The sequence below is a fragment of the Macaca mulatta genome, chromosome 11 (genome assembly GCF_049350105.2).
Source record: "Macaca mulatta isolate MMU2019108-1 chromosome 11, T2T-MMU8v2.0, whole genome shotgun sequence".
Classification (NCBI taxonomy): domain Eukaryota; kingdom Metazoa; phylum Chordata; class Mammalia; order Primates; family Cercopithecidae; genus Macaca; species Macaca mulatta.
Window position 1 is genome coordinate 92,205,995 of NC_133416.1, and position 24,339 is coordinate 92,230,333.

The 24,339-nt window shown below is 35.0% G+C and overlaps 1 protein-coding gene across 1 annotated transcript; it reads right to left on the minus strand.

Annotated features, from left to right (window-relative positions):
- Window positions 1-548: 548 nt before the first annotated feature.
- TSPAN19 (tetraspanin 19) lies at window positions 549-24,282 on the minus strand. The gene is made up of 9 exons (XM_028829761.2): window positions 24,210-24,282; window positions 17,277-17,369; window positions 17,114-17,186; window positions 15,670-15,794; window positions 11,158-11,232; window positions 7,217-7,327; window positions 5,080-5,223; window positions 3,526-3,609; window positions 549-1,854 (listed from the first exon to the last, which is right to left on the minus strand). Exons 2-9 carry the CDS (start codon window positions 17,340-17,342, stop codon window positions 1,786-1,788), a joined length of 747 nt encoding a protein of 248 aa, XP_028685594.1. The 5' UTR covers window positions 17,343-17,369; window positions 24,210-24,282; the 3' UTR covers window positions 549-1,785.
- Between the last annotated feature and the right edge of the window lie 57 nt (window positions 24,283-24,339).

Sequence of the window (24,339 nt, forward strand, 5' to 3'; positions counted from 1 at the left end):
GTATGTTCTCCATAAATGCTTGTTGACTGAATGCATACATCCTTATCTAGAAGAATTTTAAAATATTCTACTTATATAATACCATCTCAAAATAATCCTGATTTTTGAAGCATAATTAAAAGGGAGAGCCTGAAGCAAGTTACATGTGTTTGTGTAAGTGATATAACCATTTGAAGGGAAAGTCAGAATTAGGTGTTATCTTAGGTTCTAATTCACTGTTTCACTTCTGATCCAGATTAATTTTTAGGGCTTTCCAAATGTTCTATCTCAGATTTTAAAAAAACAAGATTAAGAACAGAAGCATGATTCCGACCTAGTCTATTTTATTTTGCCAAATAAGTAGTTATTATATTCAAGGTATAAAACAGCTTCCTTCAAAACAATATTCCCTAGAATCATAAAGGTGATTGATTCAGTCAGTGGTACATACAATTTTTGAATTAACTCTATTAACTATAAATAGGCAATCTACTATATAGAGACTTTTTGATGTAAAATCAAATGACCTATAATATTTATTTGATTAACAATAGTTTGGTTTTCAATTCCTAAGAGAGAGCTTTTTGCTGTCAGTGTGTTCTTTTTTTTATTTATTTATTTATTTTATTTATTTTTATTTTTTTAATTTTTATTTTTGTCAGTGTGTTCTTGTGACATACTTTAGAGAAAACAGAACTTTGACGATGAGTTTTAAACCTCAACAGAATATTTCCCAAAGAATAGAAGGTGTATCTACTTGACATATCTGAACCTAAAGAAGGTTAGATTGAGGAAAATGGTTATTGTATTTCTTTTGTGCCGACATTAAAAACTCCACAAGTCTCTGAAACCTTTGCTGTTCTAAATAGATGGATGAAAAGAGATACGATTGAATTTGTAAATGAGAGTGAGTTTTCTATAGGAGTTGGAGCAATGCAGGATCTTCAGTTAATCTATCTTTTCTTCATGTCCTCAAGGTCAAGACAGCCTTTTGCTATTAAGGACAACAATAATAGTATCTCACATCCGTATAGCACTTTTTACTTTTCAAAGAATTTATTTTTCTCACAGAATCATTGCTAGGAAAATAGGACAGATAGATTATTTTTATATCCTTCAGAGAGTTGTATACACATGCATTGAATAAAATTTCAGGAAAAAGAGAAGATAAATGAGCTAGTAAAGAGTATGGGATTTCAGTATTTAGAATGGATTATTTTTACTACAGTTAAAACTGCACTGTTATTTTAATATTGTGTTATTGCCATAAAAGTATAACCAAGCCTCTAATTTTAGGTTTATTATCCACTTGCAAACATTATCAGGAAAGACAGATAAATGATTTAGTACAGATGTCAGTGTCATGAAGATTTAGTACAGACGTTAGTGTCATAAAAGATTTTTCTTTGAAATGTCCTATAAAATCAGTATTATTTTCTTAAGATCTGCAAATAAAAGGTACATGATATGATTGATTACTTAATTAGTATTTTCTGAACATCATATAGGTATTTTCTCCACAAAAGAAACTCAAAACATAAGGCGATACTTTTGAATTTGGTATGTACGATTATACCCTTTAAATTCCAGTGAACTTCTGAACTGTAGAATTTAATATTTTGAAAAACAAAATTAAATAATTTCATGAATGTTTTATTATAATCAGTAATTCGGTATTATATAATCAATAATTTGAATAGATCTGTTATTTAATAAAATTCAAAACACTTTTGGAATAAAATAATATAATGTGATTATTTTAAGAATTAACTGGTTGTTTCTTCTGAACAAATTGAAATCCAAAGGTCATGTTTCTGCATGGATTATATTCTTGATGTGTCTGAAGAAACAAACTGTTAATGAGACTTGGAAAACCTGGAAGAAAAGGGAACAAGAAGAGATCAAAATTTAATCAATGATAAGAGTAATTTATAAAGTTAACACTATATAGTCAGCAAAATGCATATTGTAAAGGGAAAAGGGATCAAAACCGGTGAGAAAATTTCAGAATAAGGTACATACAGTTGTGAATAGGAAGTCTGCAAAATGAGTCTTCAAGAATAACCCACCTGTTAGCAAGTTCATGTATACAGGAGAATAAGGAAAAACCTTTAGGTTTTAATTACATTAGCTATCACTGAGCTAGATGCCTTGACAAACTGCTGATGGTTTTCTTGTTGTTGTTGTTGGATACCTTTCTAACTATGTCATTAAATCTACAAAACTGCTTCTTTTTGTTATAGACAATGAAAGGTGGTTTGTAAAGGGTAGAAGATAAAATGCAGTCGGGATATTATCCTCTCCATTTTTGTCTTAAAATATTCCAGCATGAACGCGATAGAGAATAAACATTTAAAAACAATGATATTAATGTGTATAAAGAATGTCTTGGTTTACTACCATTCTGAGACTAAAATTGTTACCAATTGAAGAGATGAAAACTTAGATGGGGGGCTTCATAGATCAATGCAAAGTCAAATGCAAAATCCTTATCCTATCTTTCAAAAAATGCATTATGTATTTGTTTTAGTGCCATAGTCCCCATTATAACACTATATTTGCTCTCACAGTTTCTTTGAATCCATAGGCTGCACTTATTCTTTTTTTTTTTTTTTTTTTTTTTTAAATTGAGACAGAGTCTTGCTGTCTCCCAGGCTGGAGTGCAGTGGCTGGATTTCGGCTCACTGCAAGCTCCGCCTCCCGGGTTCACACCATTCTCCTGCCTCAGCCTCCTAAGTAGCTGGGGCTACAGACACCCACCACCATGCCTGGCTAAGTTTTTGTATTTTTAGTAGAGACGGGGTTTCACCGTGTTAGCCAGGATGGTCTGGATCTCCTGACCTCGTGATCTGCCCACCTCGGCCTCCCAAAGTGCTGGGATTACAGGCGTGAGCCACCGCGCCCCGCCGGCTGCACTTATTCTCAATAGTCTTCACTGAGACTGGAGAATAGTGTCTTGTTTCTGAAACCTAATTCTGCAGTTGACTCCTTTAGGTCATGGAATTTGTCTATTTTGTATCTCACTGTATGTTCGACATCTACTATAGTACGTGACACACAGTAAATGCCCCCCTCCCTCCAAATACATTGAATTAATGAATATGTGAGTGAATAGTGGATCTTACTAAAGTCAAACATCTGCCTAGATTTCAGAAGTCTGCCAACTTGCAGACTGCCCAACATGATGCTCTTATTGCCAATATATGAACATATATATACATGTAAAGATATCTATACATCTATATATCTATATGTGTGTGTGTGTGTGTGTGTGTGTGTATATAAAGAAAGATAAAAATATAAATAGGTACTAGATATCTCAAAGTAATAAAATCACTACCTCCAGGATGACCACTTACTAATAGGCTCCCCCCACCTGGCTGATTAAGGGATCACCTATACAACTCTTGGATGTAAAAAGCCTCAAAGTCCTGGCTCTATTATATGAACTGATCTGATTAGGTCTCCACCTGATTGCTCTGCAGTTTATTCTGTATAGTTTATACTTAATATTTTTCATTTTTTAACATAAGAACAAAAGCTTACCTCTGAAGTTAAAAGTCCAAAGTTAATTCCAATTAAGGTTAACGCATTAACATTATACCATGTACTGATTTTATTTTCACAACCCTAAGGAAAAGAAGTTATTCACATTGACATGGAAATGGAAATGATCTTATATGTAAATCTTTACAAAAAACAAAAGGTAAACAGAGATTAGTAATTTGCCAAAGTCTAAATAGCAAGTCAATATCTAACTGGAGACTGGACTTTTAAGTCCAGAAAGCTTTGTATGGCAGCAGGACATCTCCTTTGCTAATTTTAAAGGTGCTAAGATGTTATCATGTAATTAAAATCAGAATTTTTTTTACATTTTGGAAAGAGATTTTCTCTTCTGCAGACAACTGTAATTCATCAGGATAGAGTAATTTCCCCACTTACCCACTAGAAATTCCCCCAGTGGAGGCCTGAAACCACAGACAGTATCAAACCCTAAATATATTATGTTTTTTTCCTATAGAAACATACATATAATAGAGTTTAATTTATAAATTAAGCACAAGAGATTAACAACAATAACTAATAATAAAATAGAACAATTATAACAATATGCCAGCATTACTATTCTTACACTTTGGGGTCATCATTAAGTAAATTAAGGGTTCTTGAACACAGGCACTGTGATACCTCAACTGTCGTTCTGATAATGAAGATGACTACTAAGTGACTAAGGGTGGGTAGCATCCGCAGTGTGAATACACTGGACAAAGGGATGACTCATGTCCCAGGAGAGACAGGGCAGGAAGACACAAGATTTCATCATACTACCTAGAACAGTGTGCAATTTAAAACTTATGATTGTTTATTTCTGGAATTTCCCACTTAATATTTTCAATGGTTGAACTCTCAGAATGTGAAACTGCAGATAGGGGCAACTACTATATATACCACCACCTAAAATGGTTATTTCCCAAAGAGTAGATGCTTTTTTAAAAAAATGTAATATTCCATTTATTTATGAATTAATTATGCAATTGAAACAATATATCTTAAGATTAGAATAAGCTTAATATGTAAACTTTACAAAGTATTAGCAGTTCTTGGGATAGAAACATCTAGTTATCAATGTCCCACACCTGTAAATCACAGTTGCTCCAGAGAACCCTTTACTCTTGCTTCTGCCACACTTACTTCAACCCGTCATTGCTGGGGTCCACTCCCTTCAGATTTTGCCTATCCTTTCACTCCTGGTGTTATAGCTCCCTTTCCAATCTTATGCACCAAGGCTTTGACAAAAGTGCCTCCTCTTTCTGCAGGACTTCTCAAGGAAGGCTGGGGAGAAAGACTGATGATATCCCAAGTTCCAAGAATACATAAATCATATACTTCCAGGAAGTTTATTTACTTTATGTATTATACACTGGAAATAACACTACAATTTACCTAACTACGTGTTCAACTTAGGGAAGTAGATTAGGAATGTAGCCACCATCAACAACATTACTTTTATATCAAAATTTGCTCAGAATTCTAAATTGACTTGCAAAATAAACAAACAAAATACTATACATACTTGGAGAAGACTAGATTTATCTTTACCTCGAGGTAAGTTGCATTCAATGGCTCATCACAAAACCATTTTCTTAAAGTAGACTTTGTGCAAGAACATGGCACCTGTCCTGAATTTTCTTTGTTCTTATTCTTTATCCAGTCTGTGTAATTATGTTGGCCACAACACTGTAACTAGGAAAAAGCTTGTATGAATTTTACCATAAAATGTTCAAAATGCAGTTAATTATATGAGATTAATATTGAAGTGGTTTTTGTGAAGATAACTCATTAATTTTTCCCCATGAATATGTAATGAATTAAATAAATAAGTATATTTGTGTTTATTTAATTCATTACTTTGTTTCCGCTATTATTGTTGTTAACCATAGCAAAAGATTTCTGCTCACATTAGTGACTTGTGATTGGATAGAATTATTACATCTGAATTTTATCCAGGATAGAAGATATACTTGATATGCTTACATATAAATGATGCTTAGGGCCATAATATAAAACAATCACCTGAGCCATATCTTGCTCCTAACTATAGCAGTTCTCTTTGTATTTAAAGCATATGCAGTCATACATGTTTGGTATACCTAAAAGGAGATTCAGGGTAATATCTGCTTTTCTAGGATTAATGTGAGATGTTAACTTTCAATTTTGTATTGTGTGAAAATTACCATAAAGAACCAAAAGAGGATAGTAAAAACAGTCATAAAATGATCCAACTTTTAAGAAATGTCTCATTTGCAGTGCTGATTCTGGAATCCTATCAAGCAGAGTTAGGAGGATATGAAAGAATCAGTTTACATATTTGTCACTTAGGAAATAAGAGAAAGGTGAAGTAATTGCTTTCTAAACTTTTATGGAAAATGATAACATTAGTACTGCCTATGTTTGCAATATATACCAACAATCTTTGCACAATTCCAGGAAATGCTGATAACTAAAATAGTGATTGAGAGTTAGGTTACTGAAAGTTAGCTTAAACAAACAAATCTACGTATATTATCTCAGTTATAGTAATGGCTAGGAACTGACAGCTGGAATTTCACTAATAGTAGTGATATGATATACAGAATTGTTTCCTCATCATTTTCTGACCATAGAAAGGTTCACTCCTCTACTGTAGGTTGTAATGCAGTCTGAAAATACAACACATGTACGGATCATATACATAAGAGAAGACGACGATGAGTAAAAGTATTTGTAATTGCATTTCGATTATCTTAAAAATTTATTTCCATTATCATATGTACTAAAAGTAACTATTTTTTATGTGAGGCATATAATATATCAGTAAAGAGTACAGAATCTAGTGTCAGATTGTGTGGGTTTGAATCTTGGCTCTGCCACTTATTAGATGTGCAATCCTCATTAAATTACTAAATTTCTCAGTTTTTCATCTATAAAATGAGGATAACAGTTCCTATGTTATAGGGTTGGGAGGATTGAATTAGCTAATATATGCAAAGCACTTACAGACAAGTCTGGGACTATGTAAATGTTTGCTATTTTTTTAATTGGGCACTTACTATATTCCAGGTGCTGATCTATTTCTGTAAACCATTTGGCCAACAATACCCTTCTCTTACCCTTCCACTGCACCTATCCGGAAAAAACCTGCACTGTGAAATAATAATCTTAAAAAATTAGCTAAAAAGTATTAGTTGCATTTATGCCCTGGATCCAGGCCTTTCTATATATATTCTATATATTACTTCATTTATTCCTGCCAACCAGAGGTAGGGGTTAGTATGCTCATTTTACGAATGTGCAACTATGAGTTTAAGAGGGTTACTTGTCCAGAACCACAAAGCTACTGCACGGCAATCCTGGTATTCAGACTCAAAGGGTAACCACCATGCTGCCAGCAGAGGCTACTGCTTAGACTTATCTCCCATCAGGTGCAGCAGGATAGACTACCCCAGTTGGCAAAAGACCAGCAACACTTTTCCAGGTGAAACCAAGTTAAAATGCACATCAATTAACACAGGAGTTACAAAAGGCGGATATAACTCAAGATTTGTAAGTGGGGAGAATTGCCCTTTTTGCCCAGTTTGTTTGAAAGAAATACAACAAACTCTTATTCCTCTGCCCCACCCCCTGCACTGACCTATTCTCTCTTCTGTCCCACAGTGATCAACACTGACATCTAATTTTTTAGTTAATTTCATCTTACTGTTTTCTGTAAAGCGTTCAGAATAGTCCACTTGGTTATATCTTCAGGCTTATCTTTAGATCCATACTCAGAAATGACAGAATCAATTTCATCATGCCATAGTTGCTGAACCTGTAGAAAATTGTATTAAAAATGAAAATTTCATAGAAATGTATCCATAAAAATTTCATAGAAATTGATGGTTCCTCAAGAGTACCATCATGAAGAGATTATTCAATATTACTTTTCTGTTTTCTGTTTATTTCTTTTTAAAATAACTTTTTAACAATTTCAGTGGGTATCAAAGCATATGGCTTTTCAATTTGTAATCTATAGGAAGACTATATTAGGCTCATTTTACAATTAAGGAAGAAGTAATGTGCTATTCTCATGCATATCTAAGGGAAATTTCTTCTCAAACTCTCAGGAAAAACACTGTAAAAGTCTTTTAAATAAGCCAAAAAAGTTTGTTGAGTGTCTTTTGAATGGACACTAGGCTTTTTCTGGCAAACTTCAACATTCCTTGATTCTGTGAAGGTCTGTACTGTACTTTTCATGATTTATAATTTGTTTTACAACTTTAGAAGTTGTTGAAAACTATGGTTATGCAAATTATACTTGGTCAGACAAATGTACATTTTTCTCGGTGAAGGTATATTTCATTCCTTCTCTCTCCAAACCTGTTTTGCATCTATTAAGTGATGGCCTATGTAAATGTCCTCTTTGGATTCTCCTTTGAATTAATTTTTATATCGTACTGGTTCCCTCATTAATTAAGATGTCAAATAAAATAATTGACTTCTGAAATCTACTGCATATTTCCACAAAAATTATGATTTTAAAATTTTAAATATTATCCTTTTGTAATACTATCAGGCCTCAGAATACAACACTCCAAAATATAGCACCTTTGTATGCTGAGTATTTTAAGCTCAAGGAAATTGAGAAAACTGCAGAAGCAGGAAGGTCATTTTCTGACCTTCTCCTGCCTTTCTTCCATGAGGCAGGTCATAAAAGAATTCTCACTGGCCGGGTGTGGTGGCTCACACCTGTAATCCCAGCACTTTGGGAGGCTGAGGCGGGCGTATCATGAGGTCAAGAGATCGAGACAATCCTTGCAAACATGGTGAAACCCCGTCTCTACCAACAATACAAAAACTAGTTGGGCGTGGTGGTGCATGCCTGTAGTCCCAGCTACTCGGGAGGCTGAGGCAGAAGAATCGCTTGAACTCGGGAGGCAGAGGTTGCAGTGAGCTGAGATGCACCACTGCACTCCAGCCTGGGCGACAGAGTGAGACTCCATCTCAAAAAAAAAAAAAAAAAAAAAAAGAATTATCTGACCCATTTTCCCTGAAGGTATAGCATAAGATCCTCATTCCAGAGTGGTCCTGTCCTATACGCAGAAGCCAAGAAGCATCTGAACAGACAGGCCTTGCTAAATTTCTCCCAGTTTATTACCATTAGATGATATGCTTTTGTCCTCCAATCACACTTTCACATAACTATCCACAAAAATAGATTTCCTTGGATCTTTGAGTCTTTATTTTTTGGTTAAGTAAATTTGTTATGCTTTTCGTTTGTTAGTTTGTCTTTTGTTATAGGGATCTCGGCCAAGAACCTTGTGATGGATGAGGTATATAACTTTTTCTCTCCTACAATACTAACACAAAAATGATCAGATTTGGATGGGGATAAACAAAACTCTGCAATTTCAAAATCAAGGTAATGCAAAGGTAGAACGATTGTTGTAGTAACTTAAGCATTTACAAATTTATATAATTTTTTATAACAAATTACTAATTTGGTCCTCAATAATACCAAAAGGTAGGAAGAAAAGATATTATTATCATTTTATGAATGGGAATACAGACACTCAGAGAATTTAATTATTTACTTTTGTTTACAAGGAGCTGAGACTTTAAATATGATCATTTGAGTACTAGTCTGATGATTTTTACTGAATTATGCTGTCTTTGACAATAAAAACTAAGTAACTGGTGGGAATATCACAATAATTATAAAAGGCATGTAAACTAAAATCTTAGTTACTTATATATCAGTATTTTAATACATTTAAGAAGATTAGAATAATGAAAAGGAGAATTTAAATCTATTTTATACTCTGTTCATTTTTATTTAGAATAAATAAAATATATAGTGCTGTTGGCAGTGTGTGGGGGGTGAAACTTATGGCCTCATTTTGTTTCTAAAGCATTATTTGGGAGATCCAGAATGCATATAAATGACAACTTCATACATAAGTACTTTCATATGTAACCTATGTGACTAATGTATAAATAAAATTCCTTTATGCTTACTCAATTTGGTAAGCATCTATTAAAGGCCTAGTGTATCTTCCACACTGAGTTAGGTACTGTAAATGACATAAAAGATTTAGAGGCTCTTAAGAACTTAATCCAGTTTGAATGCAGAACACAAATTGATGTAAACAAAGTTGTTAGCTCTGGGGTCAGCTAATGAGTATTTGAGTCTAGGCTCTGTCATTTGGCCATGAAATACTTTAACAAGCATTTCTAATCTCAAATCCTCAGTTTTCTCTTCTATAAAGTAGGACTTATGGTGCATCTCTAGGGGTTGCTATGAGGATTAATAATACAATGGCTATAGTGTTTATCACAGTTTCTGGCACACGGTAGTTATTAATCAGTTCTTATTTCTAATATATAGAGAGATACAGGAGTCTATGCATAACATTGAAGCAAATATGGGTGACTGATAAACTATATTTACATGTTGATAGCTCTTATGTGTCATATTTATGTTCTATCATGAAGTTGAAAAGTTTGAGGATGATAGATTGGGATTTGGTGTTTTGCCAGCAAAACAGCTTTCCAAAACTTAACTGCTGCAGCCAACGTACCTTTTAAACTCCCATACACACACACACACACACACACACACATTTTAGATGTGGAGAAAAGTAATTTTACGTCTAAATGCCAGGCCATTAACAGTAGGCACTGGATGATGAGCTGTCCAGTAAAGAATGAAGTTGGAGGGCAATGGTGTCATACAGGAAAGATATTTTTTTTGAACTTTGGCCATTACAGAGGAGTATAGATAGATATAAAGAAAATGAGGAACCATATAAATTAATCAAGAGATTCTTCAAGATTAATTAAGGTGAGGGAAGAGAACTCTTGAGTAGCTACTTTACTACTGAAACTTGACACATTGTCAATTAATGACAACTCTGTAAGGTAGGTAGGTATTAATTATATTTTACAGATAAGGACATAGGCTCAGAGCTGTAAATCAGGTTGTTGATCCCTAATCATATTCATATCTGTATGACTTCAAGTACATATTCATCTTACTATAGGGCAATTAATCTCCCATGATACAAGACAGACCTTGACTGAACTGAAATACTGAAATGTCTTAAAGGATGAAAAGTAACTGTAGGTTGGAACAGGTATGTTTTGTTGCTGTTTTGAACTAAATTTGATAAACCTAAATCTTGCTCTAATTAATTTAATCACTCATCACTCTACCTGTGGAAAATACAGGAATTATTCAGTATGTCTTGTTTAAGTGAAATTGCTAAATTTCAAATTAGTTAGAGTCTAAATTTGTTTCTTTGCAAAAATACAATACAGTGATTGGGTCAGTAGTGGTAGCCAGAGTTGGTAGGAGGAGAAGGTAAAAATTTGAACTTCTAAATCTCAGTACCACTTCCTCTTCCTCAATACTGTTTGATATTTAAAGCTACTTTCTAATTATATGCAAATGGAGTTAAAGGCAAGTTCCCCTATCTACCCTTTTCAATCTGACTCCTGGCCCCTTCCTATACTCTAGTACTTTCATTGAATATTATTTTCTCCTAAAGAAATTTACCTTTGGCTTTTAATATAGGATCAATGGTCTCAATACTCTAAGGTATCCAATTTCCTTTAAACTTCAAATAACAGGATGTATTGATAAGGATTTACTTTCCATACCTCCTCTTTCTTTGTGAAGATGAATGCTGAAAGTACAACCTGAACACCAATGACCCATGTTATCAATACTGCATACTAAAACAAAAGAAAAATAGAGATGATGACTATGCTACTAATATATATTTTGTATGCTCAAATAATAGGAAAACACACACCATTGGAAATATGCAACCATAAAGTATATATGGGTATTGCTGAAGCTTCCTGCCTTCACAAATATGAATGAAATTAGGGAAATAGCAAGGCAAAGTAAAAAAACAAATGCACATTTGGGTAAGAGCAAGAGAGAAAGAAGTGTTAGTAATTAACGAGCACCTTGGTCCAATAGAGTTGTCAATGATGCCATCTTAATTCAGTTATAAAACTATTATAGGGTGAATTTAATTATCTTCACCTCACATTATTTTGCTGAAACTAAAGACTCACTAAATTTCTGATGTACTATTTAAACCCATGCAGAATGTATAACAAAAACAACTGCAATAATAAGCTTAATTCTGTATATACATTTGGGCTATTTCCTGAAAACTAAAAATACTTGTATCCAAACCAAATAAAATAATTTTTTATATTTATTACACTGTTAATTTTTTAAAAAATATACGGCCGCTTTAGTCTTCTTCAAAGCTATTGTCAACCTAAAAAAAGGCACAAAAAAATTATCTCTAAATATGTGGAGTTATTCAAGAATAAGAAATAAAGATTTATAGTCCAGATAGCATGAAATGGTAAACTACCAGTTCATTCTGTGAGGAGAGGGCAGAGAGAAGTATTTAGTAGCAAAAAGGGTGAGATTTACATAAACTGCTTAGAAACAGAGTTTATTGGTTCTAAAGATTCAAAGCCAGAGTTGTTGCCAGTTCACTGGTAGAGATGCCATGACTGGTCAAGTGCTCTTCTAAGAACATCTCATCAGAATTACTGCAGTCCTAAGGAATATCAAGTCATAAACATTATAAAAGCAGGAGATGACTGAAGACAGTTTCCAGCTGGGAGTTTTCAGAAAGTCCTTAGAAACAGTATTTATTTCAGACACGTAGCATGAGCCTCCTCTCCTTTAGACTTTCCTGGCTCTATTTTGTCTGGGTCTGACAAAAGTGATTTCCTGCTGGTATCAGCAACTTTTACACAGCACATATTAATACATAAGATTTAGAATTCAGCTAGGTGCCTTGGCTCACGGCTGTAATCCCGGCACTTTGGGAGGCCGAGGCGGGCAGATTCCTTCAGGTCAGGAGTTCAAGACCAGCCTGGCCCACATAGTAAAATCCTGTCTCTACTAAAAATACAAAAATTAGGCGGGCATGGTGGCTCGCACCTGTAATTCCAGCTACTTGGGAATCTGAGGCAGGGGAATCGCTTGAAGCTGGAAGGCGGAGGTTGCAGTGAGCCGAGATTGTGCTACTGCACTCCAGCCTAGTGACAGAGCGAGATTCCATCTCAAAAAAAAGAAAAAAGGAAAAAAAAAGATTTAGAATTCATAATAATTTTAAAAGTAAGCGGTCTGAGTATTTACTAGGCAAAATGTAAGTACTAATGACTTACTGTATTATTTATTTACTTTTTACTTGGCCCTCACAGAGATAAAAATTATTTAATTACACATATTTTATACATTTAATACCTTAAAATATCAGACCAAAATTTTCTTCTTGGCATAAGTTATGTTTCCTAGTTTCAGAGAAAAATAATTCAGAGACAAAAACGTGCTCTTTACATCTATTTAGATGTTTAGATTTTTAACTTCTACATGCAATTAGCTCACTTAATCTTATACTAATAAGGGATTGGGAACAGCAGGAAAAATTGTATGAAACCTTTTTTTTTTTTTGAGATGGAGTCTGCTCTGTGGCCCAGGCTGGAGTGCAGTGAGGCAATCTCTGCTCACCGCAACCTTCGCCTTCTGGGTTCAAGCGATTCTCGTGCCTCAGCCTCCCTAGTAGCTGGGATTACTGGTGCCCACCACCATGCCAGGCTGATTTTTGTGTTTTTAGTAGAGACGGGGTTCCACCATGGTGGCTGGGCTGGTCTCCAACTACTGACCTCAGGTGATCTGCCCACCTTGGCCTCCCAAAATTGTTGGGATTACAGGTGTGAGTCATCTTAGAGTAGGAGTATGTAAAATCACCTTTAAGACATGGAATAGCTTTTTTCTTTTTTTTGACGGAGTTTCACTCTTTTTGCCCAGGCTGGAGTGCAATGGCGCAATCTCGGCTAACTGCCACCTCCGCTTCCCGGGTTCAAGCAATTCTCCTGCTTCAGCCTCCCAAGTAGCTGGGATTACAGGTTCCTGCCACCATGCCCGGCTACTTTTTTGTATTTTTAGTAGAGACAAGGTTTCACCATGTTGGCCAGGATGGTCTCGATCTCTTGACCTCGTGATCCACCCGCCTCGGCCTCCCAAAATGCTGGGATTACAGGCGTGAACCACCGCGCCCGGTCCAAGACATGGAATAGCTTTTAGGCATGTAATATTTGCCCATAAGTTGACTGTGTGAATTAACTTGGTTCAGAGAAAAATAGATTCATCAGAAAAATACTGATAAATTCAGAGAGTGTCACAATGGCCAAATTAGCAGTACCCTTCCATGGAATGTCTAGAAGGAATGGTGGTATCTTGGTTCCAGGCCCTAATCTGTCAGATCCTATGTTCATGTATATCCTTATGATGGTATCTATTAGGCTTTCTCATTTAGATGCCATTAATATTTGAATTATATGTGGCAGAAACTTAGGAAATGTTTGTTTTTCTCCCTCTACTTTCCCCCTTCCTTTCCTATCCTCTACCCCCTACATTGTAACATTGTATAAGTAGTAGACTCTGCATTTCCTTTGCCTACATGGAAATTTGTGACAAGAAGAAAAAATCAAGATTTTCTTGCAAGCCATTTCTGTCCTGGTTTTTATACCCCAAATCTGAAGCTCAGTGAAGAAAATTATGCTAAGGATCCTGGAAAGAGAGAAAGATAAGATTTGAGAAGAAAGGGTTGGCCTTGGAGGAGAATAAGAGGAGAGAGTAAAGTCTCTTCTTAGACTAAAAAGATTTTGAGGTGGAATCTGGATGTCTGTGGGTTTCCAGAGCAACAGCATAGTCCTTGGAATCCTGGCACTGCCCTGGTAATGTGGTAGAACCCCAGAAGGAAATCAGGGTCCATATCTAAAGTGCCTGTGCCAGGGTAATATTCAAATAATAGTAGAAATTACTATTAATAGGCAGCAACTGATTCCTATGCTAGGTGTACCTCCTAATTGCTGTGTCACTAGGGAGGCTCACGGTCTCAGGGAAGGAAGACTGAAGGAATGGAACTGAGGTACTGGTTATTTACCAATATTTCACAAAAGGGTTTCACTGGTATGCCTGTACTGGTAAATACTGGATGAATAGCAGCCCTACCTTTGCCACCCATGCCTTTCAAAGAGCAGAGTGGGTACACCTGAAGGGACCTTGTGACCTGGGAAAGTGAGTGTGTTTGTGGTAGGTGGCGTAGACTGGTAACTAGTGTCCAGGGTGACCACCCAGATGTTCAGTGCTCCATAAAAGTTCAGTGTCTCTGCATTCTTCCTGGTAAGGGACAAAATGTCAGCAGCTGAACTTCCTATCCGCTTGGCTGCAAATTAAAATCAATTTGATTTAGAGAAAAATGTAAAGGCTATATTTCATCTGAGTATGTGAATTGGGATCCATAACTGCCACATGTATGGTCATTGGCTCATGTCCAGGTCAGTACTCTGGAATATAATTTGTCTTTTCACATTACAAGCCTTGAGAGAAATAGTGCACAAGCCAGATGCTACAGTCTGCCTCTTTCAGTAATTATAGTTCTCTTTTAAAAATAACAATTTGTGATCTCAATTGTAAGTTACCTTTCATGGCAATGATAGACACTATTATTAAAGAGGGGAGGAAAAGACTGGGGCAAGGGTTGAAAAAGTAACTGCTGGTTACTGTGCTCACTCAGTAGCTGGGTGGCAGGATCAATCGAACTCCAAACCTCAGCATCATGCAATATACCCATGTAATAAACTTTCACGTGTACCCTGAATATACAATAAAAGTTGAAATTATAACAAAATACATACATACGTAAGTTACCTTTCTTTGTGCCATGCCCACAAAGATAAAAATGTGCTGACTATAGATCACGTTTCTTTTACCCTGGTAAGCTACATTGCTCATTGACTTAAATGCACTTTATTCTAATTCTAGCCTTCGGATTCTTAAGTTTGGTGAATCGTAGTTCACCCTAGGAGACAGAGAGTCCTATTGACTCTGTGTTGAAAAGTAAATGTCCGAATGTGCTGAGGTACAGATTCGGTTCATAGAAAACTCACTAAGAAAGTCCTTTCTGGAAAAGTGACTTTGTTGGAGGGAGGAGGGTGTGCTTCATTTGAATTGCTCTAAGGACATACTCTACGGCAGTGCCATGGTAATGTAAATCACTATTCATTTGTGTAACTTAGATACTTAAAAATCTGAGATAAAAATTCAAGCTATTGATGTGAAATACGTACCACAATTAGAAGCCATCTGATTTCGTTGTGAATTCCTATATAACCCAATAGACAAAAAAGAACAGTAGAAGACCCCATTCCAATCAAAATTTGAGAAATAGATACTATGAAGTGATTATTTTCATCTGTGAAAAGAACAAAATTACTTATTATGAAGTGGTATTTTTATATGAAGTGGTATTTTATTTTCTATTTAACAATAATTACAGCAACCAAAAGTTTTTCTGAGCAGCTGTTGCCAGACCACCAGGATTCTCTCTCTATCCCTGTCTCTCTTTCTCTCTTTCTCCGTCCCTCAATTTTTGACCTCATGTACCAGCTCTTACTTTTAGAAACAACCCTTCTTCCTTTTCTGACATGAAGAGAATTTCTTAAATTTCAGATATCTTTACCCTTATCCTCCTTGTCTTTTATGACAGAAGAAAATTTTTTCTAAGATTTCATCTATGTCTAATGTATATTCAAACATTCATGTGTTCATTCATTCATCAAAAATCTTTAGAACCTAATATGTGTGAGTTAGATGTATACACCCTGAATTTATTGCTAATATGAGCCCTTTCAAACTATATTTTAGTTTTTCCCATCTAGACTGTGAGCCCTCAGTGCTAGATATTATATATATTTATCCAGTCAACAGGCTGCCTGTTGAATGCTTGGTGCTGTGGCACAAACAGCAGAACAGTAAATGCTCAACAAATAATTGTTTTAAAAAAGAAGGATGGATAAATGAATTAAATATGTGGGAGGTGTTATGGGAGAACAGTGTAGGCAGTGGTGTGCTGGAGTGAGCTTGTATTGGCTCATAAAAGCCAATTGTGGTATTTTCAGGAAATCTGCAAACCAACTGAATTCACTTTGACACCTTGAAATTGGCCATTGAGGAACTGCTTCTATCATGTCAATCATGCACTATACATATTAAAACATTGTAAACTACAGTATGGTTTAAAAGTATAGTGCTAGTTACAATTAAAACAATGAGAAGAGAAAAGAGAAACCATCTTCCTCCTAAAATCTCCCAGTGTTCTTCTTCTCAGTTTAAGGAGTCACTACAAGTTATATCTTCTACCTATGCATTGAATTCTCACAATTTTTATAGTGATCAGATCAGAGTAATTAGCATATCCATTCATCTCAAATACGTATCATTTTTGTGTGTTGGGAATAATCAATATTCTTCTAGCTATTTGTGACTGTGTAATACATTATTGTTAACTACAGTCATCCTACAGTAGTATAGAACACTAGAACTTTTTTCTTCTATCTAGCGGTGATTTTGTATCCTTTAACAAATCTCTGCAACTGATGAAGACTTTCAGAGGGAATGCTAGACGACACTTGATAAATTCCAGAGAAATACTGCCACCTGCTGAATAAATTGTGTATACAACTGTTTAAAATGGAATGTCTGTTTCACTAAGAGATAAACAAGAATACATACCAAAAGCTGTTAAAAAATTATTTCTATCTAATAAAAGCCATGCACCAAATCCCATGAATAAAAGTCCAAGAACCTAAAAAAAGAAAGTCAATGCTTATTTTTTTTGTAATTGCCTATACAATAGATTACATTTTCTTTACTATGTAATTATGAAGAGCCTTACCATGAAAGCTCCATTAATGAGATTAAGAAAGTACTTAAGAATTATTGTTTTGTTATTTCTTAACATTCTTTTTCTTCCAAGATATTGATGATTCTGAAAAGACAACCATAACTTTTTTATAAACATTCTACACAATAACTTTAAATATTTCGCCCTACTTATGTTCTATATTTGCACATTTTTCTTCTCAAATCAGTTATCAGTATAACATACTCCCATCTCTAAATGAAAGGACATATTGAAGGTATCTTGAAACTGTACATTGTCTGCATTTTTTTTTACTAGAGAGTATCTGTACTTAAAATAATAAATATATATCTGCAATGCTTTTTCTAGGCAATCAAGACTAAGAAGACAGTTGTATAACAAGTCAAGCAGCCTTACTGAACTTCTTGCAGTTTCAGAAAGCATAAGATATTTTGTTTTCAGTTTTATTGTATTTTTAAATGTTTATTTTAATCCTAACCATTAGATGGCCAGGAAATTTTCCAGTCTTAATATACCTTGTTCCCCTGGCTGGCAAGTTTTCCTCACTTCTGCATGCCCCTTCTCAGAAAAATATTAGCTTCTCACTGAGGTGTTGGTTTGGGGATCTTTATCTTTTTTTTTTTTTTTTTTTTTTTTGAGAGAGAGTCTCGCTCTGTCGCCCAGGCTGGAGTGCAGTGGCCGGATCTCAGCTCACTGCAAGCTCCGCCTCCCGGGTTTACGCCATTCTCCCGCCTCAGCCTCCCGAGTAGCTGGGACTACAGGCGCCCGCCACCTCGCCCGGCTAGTTTTTTGTATTTTTTTTTTAGTAGAGACGGGGTTTCACCGTGTTAGCCAGGACGGTCTTGATCTCCTGACCTCGTGATCCGCCCGTCTCGGCCTCCCAAAGTGCTGGGATTACAGGCTTGAGCCACCGCGCCCGGCCAGGGGATCTTTATCTTAAGCCAATTTGTTGCCTTTCAAATTTCTCATTGACCTGTCTTCTTCCCCACAGAGAGTCAGGGATATTTAAGTGGCGAGAGTATGTCTTATATACCAATATAGCCTCCAGATTTAGCACACAGTAGGTTCTTGATATATATTTGTTGAACACATGAATGGATACATGAATTAAATTACTTAATCTATAATTTAATTTAGTATGCAGTATATATATTAAAAAAACTTATATATAAAGTAGCTTTCATTAAAACTTATTTTCCAGATAGCCAATTTTCCTAAAACTTTCATGGAAAAATCAATACTTACTCCACTGGTTTTTGGTGCTGTTTAGTAGAGATGAAAGTTTCAAATCTAATCTTGACTATGTTCCCAGATTTTCTCTTTTCTCTTCTCATTGTTTTAATTCTAACTAGCATTATACTTTTAAACATACTGTAGTTTACAATGTTTTAATATATATAGTGCATGATTGACATAATAGAAGCAGATTTAATAAGATTATTTTAAAGCTATTTGTCTGTCCCTAATTAGGCAGAAACCAATTTGTCGAACTGAAGGATGCTTTGAAAAGTGGAAAAATAAGAGATGTCTACATTAGTCTAGTAGTACCTCCCTACTTTATTATAAACCATCTTCCTCCTAAAATCTCCCGGTGTTCTTCTTCTCTGTTTAAGGAGACACTACAGGTTATATCTTCTACCTGTGCTTTGAATTGTCTTGCTGTCATTTGGTTTTTCTACTTTGCATCCTATTGTCTTATTCCTTCATTCCTCTAATGCCTGGCATGTTTTGATGGTACACTCAGTTGGAAAGACTGCCTGATTTTTATTTCAGTTTATTTCAAAGATGCTATAAATCTACATTTTTGGTTCCAATTCTATTGACTGTCACATGTGGAAAGCTCCCTCACAGCCTGAACAAGAAGATAGGCACAAGGTCTTGGCCCCTGTCTGTGAACAAGAAATAGAATGGAGACTAATGAACCAGAAAGCTCTGTAGTAACTCTGATGTGAAATGTTGAAGGCATGGACTTGAGTGTTGATGTGGTAATAGTTAGCATGTTAGGCAGGGTCAAGCTGCAACGCTTTATCAAAGGACCCAAATACAGAAATAAACTTTTATTTATCTCTTAGTTCAAAGTAGGTGATGGGTTCGCTTCTAGGAAATCATTTTAGAAACTTGGAGCTAACTCTGGCCTATTCAACATGTGGCTTCCAAATTGGCCCCAGGTGCCATCTTTTATAGCTCACAGAAAGGAAAGGGGATAAGTAAACTCAGGCAGGCATCTTTTAAGCAAATGAGGTTGAAGTTGTACACTTCTCTTCTGTTTATATTCCATCAGCACAGACTTGGTCCCACAGCAATACTCAACTTCAGTTGAAGGCAACCATGTACCCAGGATAAAGAAAAGAAAATAGATAGGGTGGTGAGGGCCAAACAAAATGCCCACCTGTCAGAAAAGGCCAATTACAAAAGATAATTAGGAAAAAAAGAGAGCTTGGATTAAACTTTAATATGCTTTACTGTGGAAAAGAATCAAAGACAATCAGGAAGATTCCTGTTCATTAGGATGGGAAAATAAAAGAATAATGGTAATCACTAGAAATTTAAAATTTAAAAATTGGGGAAAATGGTTTAGAAGAAAAATTCATAAAATTCAATATTTCATGATAGAATTTGAAGTGGTAAAGGATATCTGCCAGTTATGTCTCATAAGCACTGTGAATGGAGTACAGATAAATGCGTAGCATAGCTGTACAGACTTGAAAGTCATTTATAGAGAACCAATTTCATGGGTGTGAATGAAGAGAAGATACATTGTCTATAGATGGAAATGGGCAGAGGTTTGATGGTAGAGAGTGAAATGATACAATTAAGAATTTGGAATTTTTAAAGCCGACTTTTATAGAAGTCAAAAGGGGTGAGAACTTAGTAAGCTCAAAGGTAGGCAACGTGGTAAGGAAGATGTTTATGGTAATTTCAAAACTGTGGTTCAAGGTTTACCAAGTTAAAACACAACAAACTGTGCATCCAAGCAACGATTCAAAGAAGCCTATGACTATGTTTACAAAGAATGGTAAAATGAGATGGTCATGTGTTGGCTTTTTCAGCCATAAGCTCCACATACTGGAAACAACGTCAATGAGAATAATGATGTGCCAACACAAAGATACACAATAACTTAAGTGTAGTTCTTATTTAAATATTTGTAGTGTGAAAGGTCTATATTTTCTTTTGCTATAAACAAAGAATTTGTTTCTAACCTAATTAAATAAGGTCCAGGTGTGGCATTTATTTTGTTCAGTTCCTGACTAGTTAATTGACGTTGAAAGTTCAACAGCAGAGATGCTATAGGAATGGACAACTTACAATAATTAATCTATTTATAAGTGTTATTTTTTACTAGTTTAATAAACTCTAATTACTTCTTGTTATTGTTTTTATGTTCTAAATTCCAACAGATGGGAACACACAAATGAACAAGAGAAGGTCAAAGAGTCAAATATTAAAACCTGCGGCTGACCCTGAATTATGTGTTGAGGTGGAAACAGGAAATAAGGAAATAGGAAAGTTTCATAGAGAAGATGATTTTGAGATGACTCTTGAAGGAGGATTAAGGTCTTAGACAAAAAAGGGAGAGAAACAGGAAATATTCAAGACGGGGGGACACTATGTTCACAAACTTTACAATGAGGTGTAAGGAGGCATGGATCAGAGTGGCAAGAGATGAGAGACAAAGCTAAAGAAGTAGACTCAGTAGAGATTGTGACAAATCTTGTATGCTTTACTGAAGATTTTTTTTTTTTTTTCCTGAAGGTAATAGGGAGCCATAATTCTGGGCTCAATGTGGAAGCCAAATTAGAAAAGACACTTAAGATAGGGGTATCATTTATAAAGTTAATGCACTAATTCACAACAGAAAAATGTGGTCTAAACTGCAAAATGGCTGTGGAAATGGAAACAGTATCACAATATGAGAGATGTAGTAGGAAGTAGAATCACCAGCACTGGGATAACCAAAGAATCAAAGATGGAATTTAAGTCTGTAGAAACTATGTAATCAAACTCTGAACAGTATCTCATATTCTACAATGTTTCATTTAAATTGATTCCCTTTATCATCGATATTTTGCAAATGCTATTATCCCCAATATCACCAACGAGGAGAGAAAGAATCAGGAATGCAAAATTACTTGCTAAAGATCGCTCAGTTAATAAATGGCAGAGATGAGATTTAAATCCATAGATATAAACCACCCTCTCAGTAACTTTCCCAAGCCCCAGTGTAATCATCTGTAAATGCAGATTACAATTGTACACGCCTCAAAGGAACGTTGTGAAAATCAGATGAGATTGCCGGGCTTGGTGGCTGGCGCCTGTAATCCCAGCACTTTGGGAGGCCGAGGCGGGAGGGTAACGAGGTAATCGAGACCTTTCTGGCCAACAGGGTGAAACCCAGTCTCTACTAAAAGTATATGGGCATGGTGGCGGGTGCCTGTAGTCCCAGCTACTCGGGGGGCTGAGGCAGGAGAATGGTTTGAACCCAGGGGCCGGAGCTTGCAGTGAGCCGAGATCACGCCACTGCACTCCAGCCTGGCCACAGAGCGAGACTCCGTAAAAAAAAAAAAAAAAAAAGAAAAAGAAAGAAAGAGAGAGAGAGAGAGAGAGAAAGAAAATTAGATGAGATTATGTTTGTAAAGCACTTAGTCCAGTGCCTGGCTAGATGTTAGTTATCTCATTATATCATATGGTTAGAATCTTGTTATATCATATCTCAGTATAGAAATACTAAGATTATACAAGAGTCATGCATGTGAGGATGGGCAATGGGATGGAAACTGTGGAAAAGTGATAAATTCTCACTCTTCTGTGAAGTGGTGGTCACTGACACCAGCTGGGAGGGAGCACAAAGAGAGTTAGAATCTGAAGGCTTGAGACACACTTTAAGTGGAACAAGATAATGAGAGGTCTAAGAATACAATATGTGGTACTATGAGCTACATAGTAAAGTAGTTTTACTCAATACTCACCATGCCTCAAGAAAATAAAACAAAGAAATACAGGCTATGCAGCTATTTTGAACACAACAATGATATTCTGGGATAAAAATTATATCACTGCCATATGAAGAATAAAGCAGTTGTTGAAAAATGCTATTAAACTAAAATGATTTCATTACTCAATATTTTCAAAGGAATTATTAGTCTTGTGAGATAACAAAGAACAAACACTTATCTCTTATTCTTTCATTCTCTCAACAAATATTTATTATGTACTCTCTAAAGGAAGTATGCATTGTTGAGCCAATATGCTATAAATCAACCACACCTACAATTTTTTATAAAAATTTAAATGAAATGAAGTTAACAGGTTCAAAAGAAACAAAAGTCTACTCAGGTTAAAGGGTCATAGGCAAACTAACATACTCAATCTGAAGTTACCATTTCTAGGAATAATGCAGTTTAAATGGACTTCTGCTAAATACTACATGGTTGATAAACAATAGTGCCAAGTTAAATTTACTTATAATCTACAAATGTTTTAGATAATTGCTGCCTTTTGTTTTTGATTAGTAATATTCTAGTGAAATTATGACTAGTTGATAAAGTTGTCTTTTCTTCCAAAGTAAAAAATTGCATGGCAATATAAGAGATCTATCACTATGAATTAATATATCTTCAGAAAAACTTAGTGTTTTTCTTTTTTGCTGTCAATATTTGACAAAGTAAGTTTTGAGAAGGAAAGGAACTAAGGCACTATTTCAAAAATTATTTGATTGTGAAAACTAGTTATTCAAAATTAATTTTGAAATTGATTATTAAAGGATTTCTGTTTTTTAGAAGTATGGATACTTTTGTAATCAAAAATAAAACTAATCTTAAGATTCTTACATGTGAACTTCAACACAATATGAAAGTCTATCTTAAATGAAGAGTCTGAGGTTCCAACACAGTAGCTCATACCTATAATCCCAGTGCTTTGGAAGGCCAAAGTGGGAGGATCACTTGAATCCAGGAGTTGGAGGCTACAGTGAGCTATAATTGTACCACTGCACTCCAGTCTGGGCAATAGAGGGAGACCCTGTCTCTAAAAAAAAAGACAACAAAACATAGATAATTTCAATAGTCTATGAATTGGCAATAAAACCAAACTTAAAAAAAAAGAACAAATTCCATTTGAGCACGGACTTTGATAATGAAAACGCTCTGGATTTAATTACACCTGAAACCAAGTGTAGTTTAAATTATCTTTCCTGAAAAGGACACTAACATGTGTGCTTTTAATATGAAAGTCTATTAACTTCTCACTTTATATTATTATTTCTAATGTTGATGCAATTCAAGTTTATTGTTACCAGGAAATGTAGTCTATTTTTTTTTTTTTCCAGAGGCTCAATGAAATATTTGCTTTTAGCTTATTTTATAGCAGATACCTTTTACAATTATGGCTACTTCCTTTTAGAATTTAATGCCTTGTTTGCAAACTTTAAAAGAAAATTAAAGTCAAGAATACGTTATTAATTAAAATATTATTTTGTACCCTATATATTTGCTCCACATTAAATAGCATGATATAAACTTAGAAATTAAGGTTTTATATTGAAATACTGTCTGCCAATAGTTTTACAGTAAAATAACTCCAGAAAATAATTTTTCAAATTTTTCACCCACATCCCTTCAGTTAAGAGGTTTTTGATGGGCATTGATTGATTTTTTTTCTTTTTTCTTTTCTTTTTTTTCTTTTTAAAAAAACTGTTGTCATGTAAGGCAAACAACTTATTGACTTCTCTTCCATACTCCTAGGTCCCACAAATCACTGTTCAGGATTAAGGTTTTGTGGAATGAACACCTTATACATGGGCAAATCACCAGATTGAAATATAAATATATGTAGCTCAGAAACAATTTAAACAATTTAAAAGTGAGGTTACATCTACTTGGGTAATTATAACAAAATTTCATTTTATTAAATATTTTCCGAAAGTATTTAAATATTAAAATCTACCTGTAAAAAAATGTAAGCTCTTCATCCAGTCCCTGAAATGCTGCGTTCGTTTCAATTTAGAATCCAGATGTTTTTGTCCTTCTGGAGCACCTGTAGGGAAAAACCGGACTCTCTTCCTTGGGATTGGCTG